This window comes from Phasianus colchicus, chromosome 1 (genome assembly GCF_987193195.1).
Source record: "Phasianus colchicus chromosome 1, bPhaCol1.hap1.1, whole genome shotgun sequence".
NCBI lineage: Eukaryota > Metazoa > Chordata > Aves > Galliformes > Phasianidae > Phasianus > Phasianus colchicus.
The window spans coordinates 168,939,062-168,955,432 of record NC_143436.1 but is presented as its reverse complement, the minus strand read 5'-3'; the positions used below and the strand labels follow the sequence as shown (position 1 = coordinate 168,955,432).

The 16,371-nt window shown below is 48.0% G+C and overlaps 1 protein-coding gene and 2 non-coding genes across 3 annotated transcripts; all 3 read left to right on the top strand.

Annotated features, from left to right (window-relative positions):
* Window positions 1–8,225: 8,225 nt before the first annotated feature.
* On the top strand, window positions 8,226–12,208 carry TPT1 (tumor protein, translationally-controlled 1). Its single transcript, XM_031615757.2, has 6 exons — window positions 8,226–8,385; window positions 8,630–8,703; window positions 8,937–9,127; window positions 9,890–9,995; window positions 10,442–10,558; window positions 11,980–12,208. Exons 1-6 carry the CDS (start codon window positions 8,358–8,360, stop codon window positions 11,980–11,982), a joined length of 519 nt encoding a protein of 172 aa, XP_031471617.1. The 5' UTR covers window positions 8,226–8,357; the 3' UTR covers window positions 11,983–12,208.
* LOC116244307 (small nucleolar RNA SNORA31) lies at window positions 11,794–11,924 on the top strand. Its single transcript, XR_004170160.1, has one exon. It is a non-coding gene; the product is annotated as a small nucleolar RNA SNORA31 (small nucleolar RNA).
* Window positions 12,209–12,683: 475 nt separating the features above from the next.
* On the top strand, window positions 12,684–12,819 carry LOC116244308 (small nucleolar RNA SNORA31). The gene has a single exon (XR_004170161.2). It is a non-coding gene; the product is annotated as a small nucleolar RNA SNORA31 (small nucleolar RNA).
* Window positions 12,820–16,371: the final 3,552 nt, after the last annotated feature.

Here is a 16,371-nt window from a genome sequence, read left to right as displayed (position 1 = left end):
CCTTCAAATGTCAGAACGAGGTCAGAACTATGAGACAGCAAAATTAGCCAACAAGAAGCCCTGGGGGCTGCTGCTAATATGTTTAGCATAGCTGGGAGTTGGTGAGGCAGAGCAGGCACAAGGCCTCCCTCTCCTCTGCACGGCCCCACGGCTCACCACAGAAAGCTCTCCAGCATGCTCACAGCCTTCTGCTCCTCATCCTTCCCTGAAATGTCTCCTCTAAGCAGCCTGCGTGCTATTCCTAAGTTAATAAAGATAATTCAAAGCCACAAGAGAACTTTCCAAACTCTTCATCCTGAAAAATCCACAGATCTATGCAGAGGGAGGTTGTTAGCCTCATGTGTGACCCTGTGCTTACAGAAACTGCTCTTTGCTGCTTATTTGTAGTGGTGGCATTTCACAGGAATGTTGCAGAGAGTAACTGGGTGGTATCTTTGGACTCCCTGCCCTGCTCTGCACAGAACAGCCATCCTGGCTCAGAACAAACACTGGCCTGATGCAGCCCCTTGCCTCAGACAGCGTCCTGCTGCAGACACACGGATGCAAAGAAAAAGGGTACAGCAACTGTACAGGAACTTTTCAGCATTATATTCCCCAGCCTTCAGCAGCCCTTAGCTGAAGGGCTTCTTCCCAAGCCAGGAATGCTTAATAGCCCCTTCTGCATTTTTTCCATGACTCTAATTGCTTTTGCAATAGTCTCAACTTTTGGCATCCACAGCACCCCGGAGCAATCAGTTCCACAGTATAACTACATGTACTGTGTTAAAGGAACCTTCTTTTGTCTGTTCCAAACCTGTTACCTCATAGTCCCTGTATTCAGAAGCAGGGAATAATGGACCTTTTTTAACTTTCTCAGTGCTATGTCTAATTTCAAAGATCCCGTTATACACACCACCCCAGATACTCCTTCTTAAAGCTAGCATGTCCTGTTCTAGTTTATTAGTTGACTCCTTGCTCTCTTCTTGGTACTGTTGCTACTTTTCTCACAACTTCTTTGATGGACTTCATGTGCCCAGTGGCCTTGTGGTAGAACCAAACAGCAGAGGACATGCTGGTTCATCCTGTGTGCAAGTGCTGGCAACGAATACAGCAGTTTTTCGGATAGATATTGACACTATGAAGCCAGTTGTCTGGTTAGAATGGAGCTGGCTGAGCTCCATCAGGATCTGAGCATCAGACGGAAACTCAAACTCACTTCTGTACAGGTTGTGATCCAGCCTGTACCTACAGCACTCAAGGGAGTGGGAGGACCCAGATCCCACCCCCTTCCTGGTCAATGTTTGTGCTCTAGAGGAGACTGGAAATCGCCATCATCAGGAGATTTCAAAAACAAGGTAGATAAACATCTCTCTAGTGATTTCAAATACAAGGCAGACAAACATCTTCCCAGAGTGATGCATGTCTAACTAATCCCCCTGAAGCAAGAAGACTCGGGATTGGTCCTCTTTCAAGGCCCTTTCCTACCCTAATCTTAAGGTGCCTAAGATCATCAGCCATTTCAGAGGCAAACAGACCGGCCCTTATTACAGCACATCTGTGGAAGAAAATTTGCAAAGAGCTTCCATTAACGCTGCCCATTTCATGTCTCTGTACCTTTCTAAAACCATATAATCCAGAACAATCCCAGATCTCAGAAGATGGTTGATACCTCCCTTACCCTTGGACATATCATAGAATCATAGAATGGCCTGGGTTGAAAAGGACCACAATGATCACCTACTTTCAGCCTCCCTGCCACGACATATGTGCAGGGTCGCCAACCACCAGACCAGGCTGCCCAGAGCCACATCCAGCCTGGCCTCGAATGACATATCCTTTGTCATTTAGAGTCTTTGATTTTCACAGAAGAGGGGAATAGAGAAGACACAAAATCCTTATCATGGATTTATAAGTAACAAACCTGTCTTGGGATCTGGCACAGAAAAGAATAGCAGCTTTCTTTTTGCAGCTGACAAGCATTTTGAATGCAAGTTACTGAATTTCTGCTTCAGAAACTGCATTCCAGAATGCAGTCTTTTAGTTCTCTTGCCTGCTTTCCTCTACAGTATCTTAAGGTGATGCTTTGCACAACTGGGAGACCAAAAATTTGATCTAACCTGTTGCTTACAATGACTTCCTTATTCCTGTCACTCACCTGAAGCACCTGCAGCAAGGTTTGCTTTATCAGCCTAGCTGAGGGTGTTCCTCGTTTATTACCTGATAACAAATTCAGTGCCAGGGTTTTAGGAATAACACCTTAACAAGTTGTGTGCTCTGACAATTATTTTTCAATTGACAAATCCTCCTAGAGCTCACACCTCATCGCAACGAACTAAAAAGCATGCAACAACAAATTAAAATAATTTAATAACTTAATTCCAAACTTCAAAGGTTCAAGGCTGGGTTGGATGGATCTGATTCAGTGCCTGATTTACTGGTTGGCAATTCTGCCCAATGCAGGGGGGTTGGAACTAGATGATCTTTGAGGTCTCTTCCAAACCGAGCTTTTCCATGATTCTATGATATGATTCTATTTCATTTAATCACTACTGCAGGATTTTAACAGGATAGAATTAGCCCCTCCAATGGTTAACAACTCAGTAGACTGAAGCTTGTCACATGGGGATGCTGGTTATCTGGAGTGAACGTTATTTATTTGCAGCATCCATCGGGCCAGGAGCTCAGACAGGCTGTATCAGTTACAGACCCAAGATCAAATTTTTCTTACACAGGTTCTGAGGCATTCCAGGTAATTCAGAAATGATGCCACTGGCAAAAGCTGTGGCCTCCTATCAGTGCGAGTAGTGCTGCCTGCCTGCCTGCCTGCCTGCCAGCCAGCCATCCACCAGCTCCTGCCCCGCCATCTAGTGGGATTTTTCTGTATATCGCTGAAGGAGCTGAAGAAAGGAAGTCTTACATGTGGGCAGTCTGTTTGAGTCTTCCCAACGGGGCTCACTGATCAAGGACACGATTCAGCTCGATGTCTTTGGGGAGAAAGGTAGGCAGAGTGGTTATTTGGCCTTAGACAAAAAGGTGGAAGTCATGACCTGGGATGCAGGAAGAAAAACTAAGGTGTGTGAGATGGAGCTGTGGGCTTAAATAGGATTAATCACACTCTCATTTTTTTTCTCATGCAATTGATCCAGTCAAGCATGCACTGATTCTGGTTTTGTGGATGAATTTGTAACTCTAGTGCTCTACTCTAAGAGCAACCAAAGAGATTTTGCTTGCTGCATGCAAGCACGAGTTAAACCACTGCTCCCCTCTTCCTTCAGTTTGGTGTGGAAGGAGCCCTACCTGCCACACAGCTCTAATCTGAGCCAAAGGACTGTACAAACATTGTATTTAAATAGGACTGAAGTACATTACTGTACCAGGATTAAAGCTTTGGGCACTACAGCAGCTAAATGCTTCCCCCTCTGCGCATGTGATTTCCACGCAGAACAATGAGTGCACACTCCTCTCTGGCAATGTCCCCTTTCCAAATCCTCTTGTCCATTCTAAATAGAGATATGAGGATGTTATTTGTATCCCAATTGTGTAACCACTGTGAACAGGTGTAAATGACAGCACACCATTTATCTAAGAATCGCTGGGCCACACAGAACAAAGCTGGGAAGGACCTGGATCCAGTCTGTCTCTCTGTTGCAGAGCAGGATCAGGTGTTATCTGTCATTGATGATGGATCTAATGTGCTTTCTGCTCTCACCTGAGCAGGCTTCTAGAGCAGAAGAAGCCTCTCAAAAGCCTGCAAGGATAGAGAATCACGTAGAGAATCTGCTCATTGCTTCTCTATTGTCAGGACTGGGAAATGTTTCCAATACCTGTTTTAAAATGGCCTTGCATCAAAATAAAACATCACATATTCTCCTAGCCAGAGGGTGGTGACACACTGGAACAAGTTGCCCAAGGAGGTTGTGGATGCCCCATCCCTGGAGGCATTCAAGGCCAGGCTGGATGTGGCTCTGGGCAGCCTGGTCTGGTGGTTGGTGACCCTGCACATAGCAGGGGGTTGAAACGAGATGATCACTGTGGTCCTTTTCAACTCAGGCCATTCTATGATTCTGTGATTCTGTGATAGAGTGACTGCTCTTCTCTTAAAGGCACTGACAGCACTACTGACGTCTTCTTTTCTCAGTGGAACAAAATAACTACCTGGAGGCTGTGCTTTTCAGACCTCTCATCATTCCCCTGCTCTTTGGAACTCTTGCCAACTAGTCCACGCCTTTTTTAAAGTGCACTGCCAAAGCTGGAGTCAGTACTCCAGAGAGGTATGAGCAGCATTGAACAGATAGCATCATCACTCAAGCATTCCAGCATGGCGTTGGCTTCTCTTTAAACAGGTAAGATGAATGATTCTGCTTCTTCAGCTTAGGAGTCACCTGTCCCCAGCTCTGTCCTGCAGAACTGCTGCCCAGTTCTCTGTCCTGTGTCTGCAACTGAGCATTTCTGCTCTGCACTCAGGAACATAACATCAGAGTAGCCAGTAGCCGTATGGAGGCATATGAAGATCCCTCTGGAGCAGCATCTGCTCAGTGTCCTCTGGCATTTGTCAGCAGTGGAAGCCTCAAGAAGATCCAAGGGCCAGGGCTGCTATCATGCATGCAGTGCTTCCCCCCAGTACACCCTTACAGCATCTAGCAGTGTGGCGCATGCATCTTCATGCTGAAGAGCCTTCAATAGATTTGCCTTTTGTAAACTTGCCTGTCTGCTCATTGGATCATTGGCCCTTTGTCCAGCGTGCCAACATCATCCAAGCACCAAGACAAGAGCAGAATCAGGCCCTTCTACAACATCTTCAGCCAAATGGATGATTATAAGATTGGTAAGGCTAAAATGTGGCTACAACTTTGTTCAGCTCCCTTGCTTTAAATTTCTATCTTGGCAGTTCCAGTCCTCTTTCTACTGAAAAAGCACTAAATGCAGTGCAGGGCAGCATGAGCCCCCGCTGGCAGGGCTCCAGGTAAGCTGAATGGGTGCCACAGGTGAATAGGCTTTTTGCTGCTATGCAGAAACCTTCCTGTCTGAAGGAATGCAGCTCACTGTCCTTGAGTGAAACAGAGAGATAGGTGTAAAGCCAGGCAAGATGCAGGCCATTTTTACAAACCCAGCCAGAACAGGAAGAGCTGTAAATAGTGTGAACATCAGGGTAACAAAATCTGTATTTCTCCTGTGTGCAGGAAGGACTGCTAAACAGAAGGCCAGAAGCAGGGCAGCCGGAGGCACAGGGGCAGCCCCAGGCTCCAGACACCTCTGTGGGGAATGAGTCAAGGCCAAGATGTGGGCCCACAGGTGGGTCTGGATCAGTGGGGCCATTGCTGAGCAGGGCAGGGCTGTGGGACTCTGCAGCTTGGCCCTGCTGTGGCCTCATTAGGGTAAGAGCTGACGGCTCTGGGGCTGACATGGGGGTCTGTGGAACCAAGAACACCCTATTATGGCTGGTGCAAACCCTACAGATGCAGGCATGATAAGTGCCTGGCTTGTTTTGTGCTGATTAATCTTCAGGTTTTCAGTTTTTCTCCCTACCAGGAGAGACGTATTTTTAGAGCCCTCACCATGCATACAGTGCATGATATAAAATACTATCACTACTCTGATTTTCACAGCCTCCATAAAGGATAGGAGAACACACTGCTTCTGTCCCTACTCCATAATCCAGTTTCACCTCTCTACCTCCAACCTCATGTCTTGTCTATTCCCTTGCAGGTCACTTAACTGTAGGCAAGACCTCCATTTTCATACAGTCCAGTGCATGTCATGGTGGGCTGAAAAATATTGTTTAACTTAGAATCACAGAATCACAGAATCACAGAATTGCCAGGGTTGGAAGGGACCTCAAGGATCATGAATCTCCAACCCCCCTGCCACATGCAGGGCCACCAACCATTCCACCTAATGCTAGACCAGACTGCCCAGGGCCCCATCCAATCTGGCTTTGAACACCTCCAGGGACGGGGCATCCACAACCTCCCTGGGCAGCCTGTTCCAGTACCTCACCACTCTCTCCGTAAAGAATTTCCCCCTGACATCCAACCTAAATCTCCCTTCCCTCAGCTTAAAACCATTTCCCCTTGTCCTGCTGTCACTCACCCTTTCAAAGAGTTGATTCCCCTCCTCTTTGTAGGCTCCCTTTATGTACTGAAAGGCTGCAATGAGGTCACCCCGCAGCCTTCTTTTCTCCAGGCTGAACAAGCCCAGCTCCCTCAGCCTGTCCTCATAGGGGAGGTGCTCCAGTCCCCTGATCATCTTTGTGGCCCTCCTCTGGACCCTCTCCAACAGCTCCCTGTCTTTCTTGTACTGGGGGCTCCAGACCTGGACGCAGTATTCCAGATGGGGCCTCACAAGAGCAGAGTAGAGGGGAACAATCACCTCTCTGTCCCTGCTGGCCACCCCTCTTCTGATGGAGCCCAGGATCCCATTTGCCTTACGAGCTGCAAGGGCACACTGCTGGCTCATGTTAAGTTTTTCGTCTACCAACTACTGAATACTGAATACTGAAGTATCAGCTGATAACAGTCAATTTAATTCAGGACACAATTAAGTAGTTGTGCACAGTCAAATCCAGATGCTAACGCTTGATGGAAGTGAGTAGCACTGCAATAGTTTATAACTAGCTGAGATGTCTTCCATGAAAGAGGCTTCTTGTGCAATTCTGTACACACCTACCTAGAAAATCCTCAAAGGTTTACCTATGAAAGCATAGGGCTGTGTCAGCCCATGGGATTTAGATGTCTCCAAAGATGAGGTGCACTCTGAAGAAAATCTGCCACTGTCATTTTAGATGCCAATCAGCACAACAATGACCCGTTCTGCAGAGGGACCACATTTGAACTAACTGTTCTGGAATATGTGAAGCCTGGCTCAATGCAAGAGCTGCCTGAAGAAAAAAAAAGGTGAGGAACACCAAAGTTTTCTTCTAGCAATGCTGGTTTCTGAAAAGCAGAATTGTAATGTATTTTCTAATCTGTTTTCATCACAAAAGATCAGCACACTATACATAATGATCTGTTTATGACAGACAAATCACAGGATAGAAAATTAGTGCTAGTATCTGTGTGTTTCTTGCAAAACTATCATGGATTTGGCTGAGAGAGGTTAATTCTCTTCACAAAGGCTCATGCAATGCTGTGTTTCAGATCTGTGATCAAAACAGCAGCAATAACAGAGATGTTTTAGTTACTGCTTACACAGAGTCAGGAACACTGCAGCTTCTCACATTGTCCTCCCAGTGAGAGGCTGGGGGTGCACAAGGAGCTGAGGGGGGGACAGAACCAGGACTGCTGAGCCAAAGGGGTTTCCCACAGCAGGCAGTGTCATGCTTGGAAATTAAGCCAGGGGAAAGGAAGAGGAAGGAGGGGGAGGATGTTCAGAGTGATGGTGTTTGTCTTCTCAAGAAACTGTTACATGTGATGAGCTCTGCTTGCCTGGACATGGCTGAACATGAGACCTCATTGTGGCCTTCCAATACATGAAGGGAGTGTATAATCAGGAAGGGAACGACTATTTACGAGGGTGGATAGTGATAGGACAAAGGGGAATGGTTTTAAACTGAGACAGGAGAGGTTTAGGTTAGATATTAGGAGGAAGTTTTTCACACAGAGTGTGGTGACACACTGGAACAGGTTGCCCAAGGAGGTTGTGGATGCCCCATCCCTGGAGGCATTCAAGGCCAGGCTGGATGTGGCTCTGGGCAGCCTGGTCTGGTGGTTGGGTTGAAAGGAGATGATCATTGTGGTCCTTTTCAACCCAGGCCATTCTATGATTCCATGTGATCTACCTGGCAATGGGAAGCAATGGATTCGCTCACTGTTTTGCTTTGTTTGCACATGCGGTTTTTGCGTTATGTAGTGACACACAGACAGAAGGCAACGAGCAATTCCCTCGCTGAGGGGGGTGAGCAACGGGACCCGCATGCTGCCATCTCTGCCGAGCCCGGGATCGCGGGCAGCACCACGCACTGCAGGTCTCACAGCGTCCTTCGGAGGCTTTTTGTCAGTGTCACCTAAGAGCCAGGGTTCAAGGAAGATCTGCATTTACTTTGGGCGAGGGAAGCTGATGCAGAATGGGACGTGCAAGGGGTGGGTGAAAAGAGGCCAGCGGCGCTGCTGTCCTTAGCGCCCTCCTGCCTTCCCGATCTCCCGCTGCGCTGAGGGCGCTCAGTGCTTTCCCGCCCAACGGCCGCGCGGGGGCGCTGCGAAGGGAGGAGAGGCGGAGGAATGGAAGAAGGGCGCAGGCGCACGCGGTGACGCGCGGGGCCCGCCCGCTATATGAGCTCCGCCCGGCGCTGACTCGGCCTTTTCCGCCTCGCTCCCGCCCGCTCTCGGGTCGCTGCGCTGAGAGCCGCGCCGCCGCTCCCGCCACCCCGCGCCGCCGCCGCCATGATCATCTACCGGGACTGCATCAGCCGTAAGAGGGGCGGCGGGGCAGAGGGGGGGGTGGAGGGCAGAGGGGGGCGCTGTGAGCGGGCGGACGGCGGAGGGTTGAGGCCCGGGCCGGGCGCGGAGCCCGGTTGTGTTGCGCATGTGCGCTGCCGCTGCGGGGGGGGGGATGGGAGGGGGGGGAGGGAATGCGGCGGAGCGGTGGGGGGGCCGGGCGCGGCATGGCGGCGGCTGACGAGGCGTTGGGCGCCTGTGTGTGCGTGTCCCCGCAGAGGACGAGATGTTCTCGGACATCTACAAGATCCGCGAGGTGGCGAACGGCCTGTGCCTGGAAGTGGAGGGGAAGGTGAGTGAGAGCCGGCCGGCCCGAGGCTCGGGGACGCGGTGGGACCGGGAGGAGGGGGAAGAGGGCAGAGGGTGGGGAGAGGGGCGCGGGGGGAGCCGTGTGTGGGGAGAGCCGCGTGTGGGGAGCGTGGCTCTGAGGTCGTGCCCTGCCGACAGGTCGTACGTAGGTGTGTAAGAGCAGCGGAACGCAGGTGTTGGCAGAGCCTTGAAGTTTTTTGATGTCTCTAAATCTAGATGGTCACCAGGACAGAGGGTCAAATTGATGACTCTCTAATTGGTGGCAATGCCTCTGCTGAAGGTCCTGAGGGAGAGGGGACAGAAGCCACGGTGATAACCGGTGTGGATATAGTGATAAACCACCACCTTCAGGAAACCAGCTTCACAAAGGAGTCGTACAAGAAGTACATCAAGGACTACATGAAAGCGTAAGTACCGGCGGGCTGCTCCCTTAGCTGGGGCCTGAGGATATTAGCCTTTATTCCTAGTGGTGCTGGCAATGATGGAAGTGCCAAACTGTGAAATTCAGTGATGTCTGAATCCTTGGCAGAACTGGAGCTTTAAAGCATCTGTGCTTATCTTGGCTGAGGTGCTCAAGGTCAGGTTGGATGGGGCCCTGGGTGGCCTGATCTGCTGGTTGGCAGCCCTGCCTGCAGCTGGGTTTGGAACTGGATGGGCTTTATGGTCCCTTCTGACCCCATGTGTTCTATGATTCTGAGACCAGAATGTGTGCTTTGGAGGCTGTTTGCAGCCTTGCTGTTTTGTTGTTGTGTTTTTTTTTTTGACTCCACCAAACATTTGTGTGGGAGAGGGGTGGTAAAGGAAAGCTTCCTGAACCTGACAGCCCAAATGTCTGAAATGGAGCTGTTTGTTTCCAAGGGATGGATTCCTTTGCTCAAAATGGGTTAGTGCTAAAGTTGAAAATGGTTCTTGTGATACTGATGGATGGTGCTCTTGTTGCTCTTGGAATGGCTTGCTCATTTTTGTCTAGCACAAACCTAGAAGTAAAATGGAATTGAGTGGCAGGCATCATTCTGTTAATTCACCAGCATTTGTGGAGGGGGGGAGGGGGGGGATGGGAAATGCAATACGATCAAATGGTGGCTGCTGGTAGCTTTTTACTATGATGCTGCTGCACAGCATGTAGAGTAGAACATGTTCTCAGAACTTGCTTTTTATGTTCTTTCCAGAATCAAAGCCAGACTTGAGGAACACAAGCCGGAGAGAGTAAAGCCTTTTATGACAGGGGCTGCAGAACAAATCAAACACATCCTTGCCAACTTCAAAAACTACCAGGTTAGTTGTATTTCTTTATAGCACTGTTTCAGTAATACAAGCTGAGATTGTTTCTGCTGAGCTAGCTTGTTGAGTTTAGAGAACTCCTATTGTAAAGACATCTGACTGGGACCCTCCCGAGAACATTAGGGGCCTTGATGGTCAGGGAGAAGATACTTGAAAGGCTTTTAGGTGTTCAGGGAACTCATTGCAGCATGAGGCGCTGTTGTAGCTGCAACTGTAGCTAAAAGGAGCTGGAGTTACAGATGTTAAAGGTGAATTGTTTTGGCCCCTACTGTTAGCTGTTCACAATAGTGTGGTAATGTTATGTACAACTTGCAGAAGGCAAAATTCCTGCAGCTGTTGAGGGAGACTTTGAACTTGGATAGGTTGCAGATATCTTGTATAATACATGCTGCTTGCTGGTGATAGCTCACTGAATCTATCAGTAACGCATTTCTCTGAAGTTCTTTGTAGGAGAGAACATGAATCCAGATGGTATGGTGGCTCTCCTGGATTTCCGTGAGGATGGTGTGACCCCTTATATGATTTTCTTTAAGGATGGCTTAGAGATTGAGAAATGTGTAAGTACCAACCTGAACGGAGTGAATGTAATTAAATACATCAGTAGCTCTTTCCCTGCATTAATCATTCTATCTCTGTTAAAAGTGGAGTGGTGACTGCCAGTTTAAAAACTGGGTTTGCACAAGTGCAGTCTGATTGCTGCTCTGTGTTATGTAAAGTGGCTGAGACTTCCGTTGTGCTATCGAGTTGTGCTAAAAGGGGACGTGGCTTCACTGCAGTGATTCATAGTGACGTAATGGATAAGAAATGTAGGAAGAATTGCTTCAGTGAGGTGTGTGTGTAGATGTTAATGGTTTAGACTATGAAAGGCAATATCCTCTGACATAGAATATATCTAGTTTAAATCCAACTTGTGTGGGCTAACTCTGGAGTGCTGTACTTCACTGTATTTCACTCTTTCACTTAATCTGCCCTTATTTAGTTACATAAGAACTGTGTTTAAATACTGCCTAAATATGGGAACACGGCAACACCTTGCTTCAGTACTTACCCTTGTTTTGTCTGGAAGTTCCAGCTGTCTGAGCCCAAGCAGTTCCTGTGATCTGCTTTAATTATTCTGAGTTTGAATGTGGTAGTGATGAGACTATACTTAGATCCCATGGTTGCATATTTTGGTTTATTCTGGGACCCATATGATTCATTGGAGACCAGCAGTGTGGGATCACCAGTTGCTTTCCTCTGCCATTCTGGACTTTAAGAGCCTGTTTATAGCCAACTGAATGTATCAGTAAAGCCTGCAGGCTTTCTGGTATTCAGGTTATGTAAAAATGAGCCAACTTTCAGCACAGCACAATAGTCCAGCTGGTGAAACTTCACTGATGTCTGTCCTTCTGCCTGGAGCTGCAGTAAGGTGGAAGAACCTCTGGGCAGAAGCCTGTGCTTCTCTATTCTATGTGGGCAGACCCTTAGGAAGTACAGTCAAGATGACCCATCTACTTCAAGATCATAGAATCCTTGGAGTTGGAAGGGACCTCTGAGGGATATCTAGTCCAATTCCCCTGCAGTGAATGGGGAAGATGAGGTAGAAGAACAGTAGTGGGGCATTCCAAAGGTGGTGGGGAAAATGTTTCTTGTAAGAGACATAGAACATGCATATAAACTGGAGTGTTTGTTTAGGTTGTGAACTTACTTGAGAGGAAATCTGAAACTCGGTGTGTCAAGCAGAAAGGATGCAAGTGAGCATTCAGCCTGACTTGATCAACAGCTGATGCCAGTTGCTCTGTATAAAAATGCGCAGCATCCTCTGATAGACCATGAGCAAATTTTCCTGTTGCTCTCTGGTTTGCACTGAGATGCAAAAATAACTTCCTTGCGCTTTCTGCCTGCCTGCTTGTGGCAGTTCAGATTGAGTTAGGGAATACAAAGTATGTTACAGAAACCTATGGTGACCTTGAACTAACTCTTGTTCCTCTTGTTACAGTAACAAATCAAACTGTATGGTTTTGGATCACCTGTCTTCATAGCTGGCTGCTGTTTCTTCTTCATCAGTACAACACCAGGAATCGGCAATGTCTAACAACTGGACTGATATCATCTTGAGCTTTATTCACTTTATTTTGACCCTGATTTGGAGTGGAGGCATTGTTTTAAAAAAGGAAAAAAAACATCTGTCATGTAGGTTGTCTAAAATAAAAACTCATTGAAATCCATCTTAGGTGGTGCCTCTTGGTCTAGTGTTTCTTAGGGTCACTTGCAGGGGAGGTTGCAGCAAGATAGAACCAAGTCCTTGGACAATTGTCTGTAGTATAACCTGGTCCTAGCACATGACAGACTTCATGCAGCTTCTCCCTGTGCAAGAGCAGGCTGAGGTGAATAAGGCAAAGCCCAAGAAATACCATCATTGTGAAGTGGACCTTTTATCTTTCATGATTGTACAGAGACTCCTATCTCTGGCAGAGACACTAAAATTAATAAAAAGCAGAATGGAATATATACTACTCAAGCTGAGTGCTGGCTGAGCTGCTTTTTCAGAGAAGGATATTTAAGTTTGTCCTCAGCTGTAGCATGACTTCATGAGTAAGATAGAAAGATAGGTGGCACAGGAGTCCCAGCACCAGCACCCTGAACACAGGTAGTGCTTGTGCAGTGGGAAGACAGGTAATCCAGTGTCCGCCTTACCAGGAACAGCATCTGTTTGACAGACCTGGAGCAAAAACCCATTGCTTTTCTGGTTCTTGTTGAGATGCAACAGAAACGGATTCCTTGCGCTTTCCACCTGCCTGTCCTTGTGGCAGTCTGGATTGAATAAAGGAATACAAACACCTTAGAGCCTCAGCTAGGAAGAGGTCTATTCAGCAAGATTGTTTCTGCCTGGGGCTGTTGCCTTGGACTGTGGGTAGTAGGAGATAAGAAGTGAGAGTGCTTGGAAGGGAGGACACAAGCCATGTGGAGCTGCTGCTACCGGACCTCCTTTTCAGGATGCTTTGGCACCTTGGCTGCCTTGCACCAGGTTTCTGCAGGAGTCAGATAGAAGGGTCAGCAGGTAGGAGGGATGAGATAAACAGTGTGTGTGGAGGTGGAAGCAGAGTGTGTTCTGAACTGTTATCTCAGAGGTGCCTGTTTTCAGCACACCCTGTTTCAGTTATGTGGGAGCTTAACTTACATGTTTTCCCAAGGCAGGGTCTTAGGCCAGCTGTTTCTTTCTAGCTAAAATGTCAGTGCAAGCAGAGCACTGTAAATTAATGCTTTTCTGCTTTCACTTGAAGGGGTTGACATGGGGACAGGAATAACCAAAATCTGAGGAAACCAATTGTGAGCTTTGTCCTTCTTCCAGGGGATTTCTTTGACCAGGCCAGATGGAGATGTGATCTTACCTTTCCCCTAGTATCTTGGTTAATGTTATGTTCCTTAAAGTCTGAAATGAGAAGGCACTTGAGACATAAACTCCTCAGCACAGTGAGTTCAGGCATAGTAGTGCTCACTCCTGATCTGGCTGCAGGCTTAATCAACCCAGATGCTGTTCTGTATGGCAGAGCCTCTGATCAGAAGTCTTCCTTCTGCTGCAATATTGTGTCTTGGTTGGGCCCTGCTGTAGAAAAGCATCAGTTGGGAGGCTGTTGAGATGCTGGATGTTGCTCTTTCCAGCAGGCTGGAGTAGTTTTGTGTTGGTTGTGCTGCGTTGCTGCCTTTGGGTTCAGAGAAGAGAGCTGGCAAGTCCTTTTCTGTGGTGTTGAGGCTGCTGGGTGCTAGGAAGGGTAAATGTTTTGTGGTGTGGCAGTGCTGTGACCCTTGAATGTATGTGGGAGCAGATGTTGACTCCACATAACCCATTTCCTCCTTGTCGCTCTCTCCTTCCTGCCATGCAGCTGTCTCCTCTCTATTTCAAGCAGCTGTTTTCTGCAGCTGAAAAGCTCCAGTGATTTAGTAAGCTCAGGGTTTGCACTTATGTAGTGCTGCAGCTTTGGAGTTACTACGCTGATCATAATCCCCAGTCACAACAAAATACCAAATCATGGACCGAGCTGAAGGGTAGCATAAAAACATAAAACAGCTTGTTTTAAAACACACTTAGTGGGCTTGTTCCTTGGGAAGGTGTTTCCTGCAGCTGAAATATCTCTCATGTGAGGAAGGTCTGCACAGCTTTCTCTTCCCCAGTCTGAGAGCTTGGCTTATGCAGCTCAAGAGAAAACTTCACATCCCCAGCTCAGGTTTCAACCCTGCAGCTGGGCTGCCCTTACACCAGCCATGAGCCAACTGGCAGCAGCGTGCTGGCAGGTTATAAAAAGAAGGAAAAAACAAACAAACAAAAAACCACCAATACTCTCCTCCCTTAGTTTCATACTTCTGTGCTTAACCACGTGGTGGGCTGGAGTAGAGGAGGAAAGCAGTGCTGGTCACATATGATGCTGCTTTTGGCTTTTCACCCTTAGCTCGTCTCTTGTCCCTGCAGCTTTTTTTATTCTCTTGTTCTCTTAAGGCATCCCTGTGTCCCTCACCTGGTGCAACCAAGTGCTTGGGAAACCCCAGCTCAAACCTGGCAGTTAAAGCCCAGATGCTGCAGCAGCTGCTTCCTTCCCCTGAGCAAGTCGCTGTTGCTGAGCTGAGTCAGGCTGGTGTGGTGCAGTCCTTGCAGTGCTTTCAGCAATAGCCACGCAGGGAGGATGCTTTTATTGAACAGCAGTGCCATCTGCATCAACACACCTCAGCTTCTGGCAGTGCTGCTGATTGCCTCCCTCTGCTCCCATTGACCTCTTCAGCTCCAGCTCCACATCCCTGGGATGCATTTACAATTGCAAACTGGTATTTCATCCTCCACTAGCTGGCAAAGAAGTACTTGCATTGCCACCAGCCTGCAGCAGGAGAGCAGCAATTAAACACTGCCTTCGTTCAGCTCAAGGAGAAATGTCTCAGTTGGAGAGAAAGAAAACTTGCTAAGCCTGAAAGTCCTTGGCATAAGCAGCCCCACGCTGCCAGGGCACAGGCTTGCTGATTGGTGGCCCTGCTCTGGTGGGTTCATTTTTTCCTGGTCGTAGGGCTGAAGGTGCTTTCATCCCCCAGACCACGCAGTGCCATAGGATGCTCACAGAGATGAATGATCTAAAAGTTCCCAGTGATCACAACCCACCACTGGAACAGCCTCCCCCAAATTTGGTGAGTCCCCATCCCTCGAGGTATTTGGGAGTTCTCAGTTACCTCAGTGCTTTGTAGGTGCTGAAAGCCTTCCTTTCCTCTTGGAAGAGCTCATATCCCCATGCAAATGCCACTCTAAAGACCAAGCTTTTAGGAGATAAAACAAATAGATGAGGAGTGAAAAGAAACCATCATTCATTTCAAGATTTGAAAGCCAAATTAATTTTTGGGAAAATACTTTTGGGAAATTCTGGACACTTGTGAGCCAGAGGTGTAAAAGACTGCAGGTGACAATGAGCATCATGTCAGCCAACTGTCCAGAGTTTCCCACCCAAGCTGCAATGAAGACAAACATTTGGGGAAGTTACAGCTAATGGGCACAGGGAGATTTTCCCATGCCAAACAATCAAACTTGCACTCCTGTGTCAAATATTTGATACTAAAAGCAGAGCTCTCATAAGCACAGGACCAACTCGTGTTGCTCCCCAGCAACAAAGCAGGACCAATCTTTTTTGCTCAGGTGACTTTTCTGCTTGGTGCTTTCTGCTCCTGTGCTTCTTGTTGCATCTGCCTGGCTGGATGCTCAGAGTCTGTGGGGGCCACCAAAACACTGGGAAGGCAGCAGGACCAGCCTGCAGGAACAACCAGGTTTCCCTCTCCCCATGTCAGTCTCCAGTCCCTCACTTTTTCAGTCCTTTCCAGCTCATGGACAGCAGTGTTTCTGCAGTGTTCCATCATGGTTGCCTTGCATCTACCAACTGAGTATGCACACCAGCAAAGCTATTTTGGTGCAAAAACCATCACTGGTGGCAAGTTCTTGTATTAAAGCTGTCAAACACCACGTTAGCTCCTGGGGAGAGACTGCTGAGTCAATTCCAGCATTAAAGCATGGGCTAAAGCTTTCCCAACACCTTCCCACTCCAAAGCTGCTTTGCAGAGCGTGGCTGCTGGTGTCTCAGCATCACGATGCCTCACGTGTTTGTTATGCATGTGGTCCATGGGACCACACAGTGCCCAGCACAGCATCCAGCACAGCAGGAATTGGTTCCCAGCATCACCAGACCTGGACTCACTACAGCAGCAAGATTCCCCCAGCTCAAATCCGGCACTGCAGATCACAGAGTACAAAACTGCTGATGACTCAAAGAACTGGTCAACAGGGAGAAGTATTGTTAAGAACATGGATGCACTTTCAATTTCATTTAATGCCATTTAGCACATTAATATGTCTGCTGGTGCCTGT